This window comes from Cyphomyrmex costatus, unplaced genomic scaffold (genome assembly GCF_001594065.2).
Source record: "Cyphomyrmex costatus isolate MS0001 unplaced genomic scaffold, Ccosl1.0 scaffold328, whole genome shotgun sequence".
Lineage (NCBI taxonomy): Eukaryota > Metazoa > Arthropoda > Insecta > Hymenoptera > Formicidae > Cyphomyrmex > Cyphomyrmex costatus.
In genome coordinates, this window is record NW_017277428.1 from 118,797 (window position 1) to 128,907 (window position 10,111).

Consider the following 10,111-nt stretch of genomic DNA (forward strand, 5'->3'; position numbering starts at 1 on the left):
GCTTTGTTGTAGAAAAAATATATGACTAGAAGAGTCGTCGGTTTCCGCGCTTCATTTATTAGATGTCAAATGAACATTGCTGTGGGAAATTCTCTAAGAGTTTTACGATTTGGCACAATGGCCATGGCGCCAGTTATCTTTTTCAAGCTAGTTTTCTTAGAGTTCCCAGATGATACCTTAGAGTGTTCGTTATCTAATGGCCGCTTAGAAATATGTGGTTTTGCAATTTTTATCGCCGTCAGCCCTTTGTACGCAAGTTGTTTTCCTCGTTTTATTTTTCTTTTGAGTGGCATTTACGAGTTTCCCAGCGCGTGGTGTTTACTTAGGCCTCGATTATCAGATATCCGCGCTCGGGCCCTTCTCGTAAATTTCACTCTGGTCATGACGCTGACCAAGATCCTTTGAAAGAAAAGAATCGTGGAGTCTACAGGACGTAACACATATGATATTTTGTTTTGATTATGTACCTCGCAATGATAAACAGTGTGTGACATTTCTACAGCCAAATCATAATTTCCCTTATTCTTTTGACAACTGTCTTCTTATACACATCACATCTGCGTTACATTACAATAAATTGGAGTTTGAGGAGAGAGAATTATTTTTGGAGCATCTGAAATTAACTTAAGTTTGATATACATTCGGTTCTGATTTTGTGTTTTCATCTTCAATTTCAGTTTTAATTGCCTAATTTTTGACTAATGGTTCCATAGAATCATGATGCGGATACAGCTTTATGAGAAGGTTTTCATTCCTTCAATTTACAATTTGACTAAGAAAGAACATTGACTTATTGACTTTATATTTTATAATTATTGTTTTAAATTATTATATGTATACTTATATTGATGTTTTGTATATACATATTATTGAGACCGAAGACGACTACAGTAAGAGTCGAAACGTTTCGCTTTAAATTTTAAATCTTAAATTGTGAAATTATTATAATAAAGTTTGTCAACTGTTTTACATCGTCTGCTTGTTTATAATACCGAAATTTAATATCTTAATGTGTTGTTCTGTCTAATTATTTTTGCCTTTACCTCGTTCTCCGACATTTTTCCCTCTTACCGCGAACCACTCCCCTCTGCCAATTCCGATGGCTGAGCTAGCCGATCTCGTCCGTCGCTAATTCAGTTGCTCTATAATTTCTTTGTCCGAGCGAATCATCCTAAAATTAGTGCGAAGAGTGGCACGCTCTCTCGTACCTGGCGCCCAACGAAATTCATACGGCTGTCGACTACAGCAGTACATAAAATTAAGGAAGAATCGCACTTTTGCTAACTAAATTAATTTTGTCCATCTTTTGGAGCTATCGCATGCGTAGAGCAACGGATGATATGACGAATTGTGCCATCTCTTACAAGTACGGTCACAGTATACATATGTATATATATATATATAGTTTAATCTTTCACCTAGAGAACACTATATTTGATTCAAGATTTTGGAGTGTAAGTTAACTAGTTTTCAATCAAGTATATCTTCATAAATATATGTTTACAAATTATTATTCTAATTAATAATTAATATCGTGAAGAAGGATTGTTCTGAAAATCAACTTCGTAATAACATTATACCAATAAAATCAATTACATATAATCAATAATCAAATACGCTAATAAACGTAATTTCTAAAAAAAATGAGAGATTGAAATTATTTAAATTATTTATAATTTTGCAGGTACACAATTTAGAAGTAATTGATAAAAATGGTGTTCAATTTGGAGGAGGAAATACCATAAAACGATAATAATATAAAGACATTAGATCTGAGTACATTGAAAGTTCTTGATGCCAGTGCTATAATCTTGGATGTGACTAATGCAAAGCTTGTGAACAATAATATTGCCCTAATAAGAGTGGTATCAAAATAGTTGACAAGCGCAGTAGTACATTAAAATAATAAAAGTACATTGAATTCTGAAGGTAATGCAATGCAACCGACACTTTCGACGTTAGAAAACAAACTGACATATCATTGAACGTGCTAGTTCAAAGTGAACTTTTATAAAATGTATATCCTTTTGTTGCATATATACGTAATAATGATTTAACAACACATGCACACTAGATGTTTATAATAATGATGTTAACCCATTAAGTCCGGGAGATGCACATTTTTTAGTTGATTTTCGACCTTCATTCTCAATAGGAAATAAGATTAATATTGACTTGAAAGTGACCAACCCTATTTTCGAGTATGCTCTTTCGATTGGCGTGGTCAAAATTGCATTTAAATTGCTTAAAAAACCAATATGGCGCATTTTAAATAAAAAATGAACAAAATTTCGTGTGTTTTGTTTTTTGTGAATTTTTTTTCGCATCGATAATGTTGCGGGATCGATGCCTATTCGCAACCAAAAGTGCACAAAATCTATGAACTTCAACTAGAAATTTTTTTGTTTTGCCCCTAATCAACCTAACCTCTTCAAAACGTCAATATGTCGGAAAAATGAACCTTATTTGATCAATTATGAACATTATAGATGAAATTCGTATCTCTAGTGGTATAATTGTCCCTAAAATATAGGTACAGGGGTTTTTGGGGTCGCTGATCAGGAATTTGCGGTTAGATTTTTAAAATTCAAGATGGCGGATCCGATATGGTACCGAAATTCAATAAAATGCTCCAAAATCGCAAGAAAATGTGTATATGGGGGTTTTTGGGGTAAGGATTTTCCTGGTAAGGATGGTTTAACGAGGGTCGTCATAGTGCAAACGGCCACTGCAACCTTCAAGCGACCTGTTACCAAAATTTGCGTTCTACCTATTAATCAAGCTGAAGGAATATTCGAGAACTCCCTGATTCCTATGAGGCCTCTCATCCATTCATCCCCCTCTCCTCCCTCGTCCAGTATCTCCTCCATGCTGCTTTCTTTTCCATTCTCTCTCCATTTGGCACATCTCTCCAGAACGTGATCCCAAGTCTCCTCTTCCATACCGCACACCCTGCAAATTCTCCTTTCCTCCTCTTCTCAATATCTTCCTCCCCTCATCTCATTTCCTAGTCTGAATCTCGCTATTCTGATCACCTTCCTTTCTTTTCCTCCTTCCCTCAGATATTTAGGTTTAATCCTCATGTAACCTTCGTTATATTTCGACCCCCTCATCTTTTCTTCTCTTTCCTGTTTTTGGATGTCCTTGTCCCTCCTAGCTATCTCTTCCACTATATCCAGTTCCATTATTTTTCTCACCTCTATCGCCTCTGCCGAGAATCCTCTCTTTTCAAAAAATCTCTTTCTCTCCTCCTCCCATCTCGAAGTCTCTTCCGTTTTTCCCCTCCTTATCTCTTCACAACATTTCCTCGCCAACTCTCCTCCCCCTCCTTTTCTTAATTTCTCCTCGTATCTCAATGCCCTTCTACCTGCTCCCGTCCTTAGCTTACCCCATTTGACCTCTTCCCTAACCATGTATGCCGGCGTCCTCCAATCTAAACCTAGAGTCCATCTTATATATTTCTCCTGCAATTTCTCTATCGTCTCCCTTTCCTTCCACCCCCATATTTCCGCTCCATATAGCATTACTCCTTCCACTAGTGACTCAAATAACTTTCTTCTTCTTCTCCAGTTCCCCCCAAATCTTCTTTTGCCTATTCTTTTACCGCATCTCTCATTTTCTTCCGCTATCCTCCGCAGATTGAACTGCATCTTTCTTTCATTCCATGTCCAATCATCTTCTATTCTCTCCATTCTCCCCTTCAGTCCACTTTTTTTCATCATTACTTCTCTTTTCATCTCCATACTACCTAACTTCACCACTACCATTCTTCTCCCCGCTTCTCTTCTTCTCCCCACTTCCCTTACTTCCTCAATTCCCACATTGAGTCTCAGTATATCTTTCAGGACTTTTTCAGCTTCTACCCGTACATCGCTTGTCTTCCCTTCTAACCCTTTTATTATAATGTTCTTCCTTCTTTCTTCTCTTTCCATCATTTCCATTTTCCTCTCTATCTTTCTCATCCTTTCCCCCTCCCTTGTCCTTCCGTCCCTATTCCTCTCCCCCAACCTCCTGGCTCCCCCCTTCTTCCTTCTTCTTCGTCCATGCCTCCTGCTCTTCTAACCTGTTCTCCAGCAGTATTATTCTTTCCTCCATATCTTCTTTCTCTCTTTTCCATCTTTTTTCTCTCTCCTCTAGATCCTTCCTCATTCCTCCTATCTCTCTTCTTATAATGTCCTCTGTTCTTTTTCCTTGATCTTTTATTTCACCTAGTTCCATTTTAAACTCTCTTATTAGCTTCTCCAAATCTTTTTCCCCTCCTTTCGGGGGAAATCTTTCTACCTTCCTGCTCTTTTCGAATGCCCTTCTCTCTTCCTCTTCCCCTTCCATTTCCTCTTCCCGTTTTCTTTTTATCAACTCATCAATTGTTCCTATACTACCCCTCCTTCCTCTTTCCTGTTTCATAAACTTCTCTATATTTGACTTTCCTATTTCTTCCCTCGTCATCCACCAATCCTCGTTCCTCCTGTGGCATATACTTTATGCCGCCTCTCTATGATTGTTTCCGCGCGCCTCCTGGCGCCCTCCCGTTCCGTGAGTTTCCCTTCTATTCTTTTTTCTTTCCGTGCCTTCCTCTCTGTCCCGTCTTTCGTCATCACTAACTCCTCTAGTTTCCTCTCTTCAGTTTCCCTATTTTGCTCTTCAACCGTCTAACCTTTCTTTTTCTCTCCTTCTCAATCTAACCTTCCTCCACCTCTTTCACTCCTTTCTCCACACTCCTTCAATCTATAGTAGCCGTCTTCCTCTCCTTTTTGGCCTCTCTTGCCACTCTCCTCCACTTCTATTTCACTTTTTACGTATCTTTCTATCGCTACTGATCCTACACACTGTTCACCGTCTGAGCTCTCTAACCGGAAGTCGTTGAGCCTTCTATTATATATATAATTTATAAAAGATTGAGTTTTTTTTTTAAATTTGAATTAATTTTAATTTACCAATTTTAATAACGTTATATGTACAAATATAGTTGCTAAAACGCAAATAAATATTACTTTTATTATATTAACATATATTTGAAAATATATATTGAATGATGATATTCGTATACTCGTAAGATTAAAATCATAGAAAGTGACAATGCCTAATCGAGTCAACAGGATATTAATGTTAATTATAATTGTGTGAAATTATGTACCGCGTATGTAGTCCTCCTCGCGACGCTGATGGATTGACGCATACGTATTAACTACCGCGGTAATATCACTTTAGTTAAATTGACACTACAATCTAACAAATTTTGATGCTATGGCATCTTAATTAGATCTTAATAATATGTTGAAAGACATATATTACTATTTAATAATGAAAGTAGTTAATACGTATGCGTCAATGCTGAAAATCCATCAGCGTCGCGAGGAGGACTACATACGCGGTACATAATTTCACACAATTATAATTAACATTAATATCCTGTTACAATGACTCGATTAGGCATTGTCACTTTCTATATAATTGAAAGTTACATTGCACACATGTCATTTTATTGAATATATACCGGCAATCAAGAGAAAAAACCTTCTTCTCCATTTTCATTTCTTCTTTTTTTTGGAAAATATACTCTTTTTGGCAACTAATATACTCTTTTTCTGCGGCCTTTTGTTGGTAACCCTAGAGTCTGATATACACACACACGCACGCACGCGAAATAAATATTGTCTTGTATCTGTTTCTTACATATAGTATACGTATTGTTTCTGCATCTCCTCTCTTCGAGTGAACCTCTTATCGCGACTTGCATATTTCCGGCGAGCTAGTCCGCGCGGAAGTTAGGTTGTTTCAATATTATTTTATAATAGAATACCAATTGCTGCGTTCAGCAGAAAAAGCAGCATTGCAACCGTTATAAAATTCTTGAATATAATTGACTTATATATTTAGATCTAATGAGGAAATAAGGGCAAAACCAATTATATTAAAGAATTTTACAACAGTTGCAAAGCTGCTTTCTGTGCTGAACGCAGCTAATATTATAGAAACCTTCAAATTACGATCAAAGTTTGTTCATAATAATGTTGCATACAACGTTAAATACAACATATTTAAAAACGTTATATGTGTTATTAAAAATTATTGTAATAACGATGTAATGGTGATGTTTTGTTTACTGGGTATACCAAGCCTATAAAATTATAACACTACATTCCTAAATAGCAACATTAAATTAATGTAATCTATATATTTTTCATTACGCGTGCACGTAATGTACCCTATACCTCAACGCTTTTGCGTGCGGGGAATAGCCAATACCTCAAGCCGTTGAGTTATTTCTCTAACCCCACTCTTCTGCGCAAAAACGTTTCGGTATAGGCACATTATGACGAGCACTTGTAATAAAAAATTCTACGTGTAGCGAGTGGGGGCACATTTGTTTATAGATCGGCACGGGCGCACGTACGCACTCGCTTCGCTCGTACGTTCGCGCCCGTCCCGCGCTATAAACAACTATCCCCCACTGTTACACAATGTACTATTATTATACATATTTGCGTAAATAAAGAGAGAATTTGAGTTTATCGTTTACTATTACCTGTAAATACTATCAGTGACACTCAATCGGCCTTGATATCTACCAGATACTTGTCCGACAAATCTCATTGGAAATACACCGGATATTTTGTTCAAGTAATAGATTGGTAACACTGCTTGATATATATCGCTATTTATGAACTTGTTATTTGCCCCAACGGAATTCACGTCGTATGAGTCCACATTTATAGACTTGTCTACACACATATATAGAAAACTACATTATTCTATGTTATTCATTCAAATCAACAAGTAGAGGCACATAGTATTAAATTCAATACATTAATTTCCTTTATACACAATCGTTTAAATTCTGCAAATATGATTGTTAAAATCAGGGTTGGTAAATAACGCGTTATTTGTAACGCCGTTTTACAAGTTGCTTTTTTCGGAAACGGATAGGTAACGATATTATATTATATTTTCTTCGAAGTAACGTTCATGGTAACGCAGCTATATTTTTGGGGTAATGGTAACGATTTCACTAGTTACTTTTATTATTACTTTATTTTTAGCCACATAAAAGTTTTAGTCGTAACTAGAGCTATAGAAAACAGAGATGCGACGTTAAAGGAATAGATTTGATTTGTTTTCTTAATCACGTAATCACGATGCCTTTTTTCACATTAAATTGACACTTATAGGCTGCGTTCCGTTTCACGCATTATGCGCATAATGTATCATTTTATTTTTCTTTAATATTCGGTGATAACATAATGTATTATACGCACTATGCGTGAAACGAACACACCTATAGGTTAATGTATAGCATATAGACTGTAGTGATGAGACCAGCGAGATTACGTGAGATTCTACCCTAATAAATATGAATATAGAAATATATATATATATATATATATATATATATATATTGTGACCGTACTTAAAAAATCTTAATTCTATATTATATATATGTATTGTGACCGTACTTGTGAGAAACGGCACAACTTCGTCACTTCATCCGTTGCTCTATTTACGCGATAGCTCAAAAAGATGGACAAAATAATGTAAATAGCAAAAGTGCGGTTCTTCCTTTTAATTTTATGTGCTGCGATATTCGAGCCGTACAAATTTCGTTGGGCGCCAGGCACGAGAGAACATGCCACTCTTCGCCCTAAATTTTAAGATGTTACGCTCGGACAAAGAAATTACAGAGCAACGGAATTCGCGACGGACAAGATCGGCTAGCTCAGCCAACGGAATTGGCAGAGGGGGTGGTTCGCGATAAGCGGGGAAGATGTCGGAGAACGAGACAGAGGCAGATAAAAATAATCAGACAGTAATTATTATTAACAATGACAAAGAGTTTCCAATTTTAGCCCAGTCCCCGGGTGACTTTCGATTCCGATAATCTCCGGATTGATGAAATTTGGTGAGATGGTGTCTTTTGATGTACAAAATAGTAATTTATGTTTTGCATACAAAATTTAGCATGGTTACGGTCGCCATATTGGAAAAACATCAAAAAATCGAATTCTTTTCAGAATTTCGGCAATAACGTTGAAAATATGCATTGTACGGAAATTAATGTGGTATACAAAATTGTAGCTGATAAAATTCTGCACAATTTTTTTTTTAATGAACTTTGTAGCACTAATAGAACTGGAAATTGAATTTTTTTAAAACTGAGATATTTTGTTACTTTTTGAACAACTTACGTTTCTTCGCGCTTGAAGCACAAATTACGCTAAGATGGCGGCTCGTAGACAAAAAATGCTTCAAATAAGATCGAAAGGTAATTTATTACCCTTCAAATTGTTTTTTTGAAGAACCTCCTACGACCAATACTTCCCGAGGTATAACAGCTTGAAACAAATTTTCTTACAAAATTTTATGTAAATTTTCGACTTTCTTCGGTAATAAATCGGAAATGGCTACTTGTACGATAAAAAGTCATCAAATATAGTCAAAAAGTAATTAAATTTGCTACATTTTACATCGAGCAACGTTTTATTATTATCAAAATTACTTCTTAAATATAATCATATTTGGTAAAATTTACCATTTTCTCGTATATAATATATATATGGGTCATTCCAGCCAAATTAGACAAACGCTGCGCGGGGGGGTCCGCCGATTTTGCTGCCGATTTTTTGTGTTAAAGTACTTACTGAAAAAAGGCTTTCCCCAAAATTTCAGCCCTCTATGTGTCTTACAGCCTGAGATAGAATTTTTTTAATTTTAAAAAAAGTGCAAAAAACGCCATTTTTTGAAAAATCGCACAGGGCTTTCTATGAGACCAAATTCAACGTATAAAAAAAGAAAATTTTTGTTTTCACGTCAACTTTTAGAAAAAAAATATTACGATTTATTGAAATGCAAAATGCGAATTTCACAAAGCCAAACGTAAACTCGAATTTTGTCATTTTTTCGGTCATGTTTGAAACAGTGCTGACCTACGTGGTTAGCATACTTAAGATCTACCTGGGACCACTTTTTAGGTCATGAAAAAACCTTTAATTTCTTTTTTTAAACGTTCAATTTCATTAAAAAGAGCCGATGTTACAGCGCTTTAAAGTTGGGTGCTTTTACGAAAATCGCTATGTTGGCAGCACTGCCATCAGTTTCTACATATGTTTATTGAAATTTAAATTCTGGGAAAACTTTGTCCAAATGTAGTAGAAAACTGCCCTAAAATTTGATTCTGCCCCTAGGCTTCGTTTTTGAGTTACAACATTTTTTCTAACCTCGTTTTTGCATTATTTTCATACAAAAATACGTAAATATGGTATTATCACGTGTATTTTGTGTTTCGTTCATTGTGTTCATAATAATAAGTGGGTAACAATACATTATCAGTATATTTATGTGTGATTTTGAACCTATGATACCAAATGTCAAAAAAAATTAAAATATTTAGATAGAAAAAAGCAGCATAAATCCACATTTAACAAACTAATAAAATAACATGCATTAACGCATAACAGGATGAAACCTGCATTTACTGATGAGATTAAAAAAACCATTTAAGTCTACAATTATATTGATCATTACTTACCAAAAAATATGTTTTTTTCGTCATAGTTGGTAGAAATGTACGCTATTTCTGAAATAACTGACATACTAATATCATTTTATTTTTTTTCGGATTAATTTATTTAGGATATTTTTACAATTTTTTTCTCTTCATCGAAGGACGTAATTTTAACCTCCATGGTACATTTATCGATTGGTATGTAACAATGATAGTTCCTGGTATTAGAAATAGTTTTCGCTGATTCAAAACGTTTTATCAATTGCCTTCGTTTCTCTTCAACAGTCTAATTGTTAACCCAGTAAAACCTGTCCAAAATAGCGGTAAATTACGTATTATGTTTATTTGGTGATAAAAGACTTTTCAGTTGACTTTTTTAGTTACCTGGTGGTCTCTAAATTGTCATTTAAAAACTGAAACATCTGTTGCGGATCTAAAATTTGTTGATCAGCTGGTCTTTGAAGTGACGCTCTCCTGACAAAACGCTTTGCTACAGCACTAATTCCGTCGCATGGATTTTTTCCGTGATTTGTAGCAAAAAAATTATAGGATTCTACTTTTATTCCAAAGTCATCTTCATGGTGGCATACATTAATTAGGTGATTTCTGTGT

General features: G+C 35.3%; 1 protein-coding gene across 1 annotated transcript in view; it reads right to left on the reverse strand.

The window, feature by feature from the left end:
* LOC108775833 (gustatory receptor for sugar taste 43a) overlaps positions 1 to 9,680 on the reverse strand; it is a 67,536-nt gene extending 57,856 nt beyond the window's left edge. The window contains exons 1-2 of the mRNA XM_018542279.1: positions 9,639 to 9,680; positions 6,527 to 6,666 (exon numbers count right to left, since the gene is read on the reverse strand). Of these exons, the coding sequence (XP_018397781.1) occupies positions 6,527 to 6,666; positions 9,639 to 9,680 (182 nt within the window). The remainder of the gene's footprint in view (positions 1 to 6,526; positions 6,667 to 9,638) is intronic.
* Positions 9,681 to 10,111: the final 431 nt, after the last annotated feature.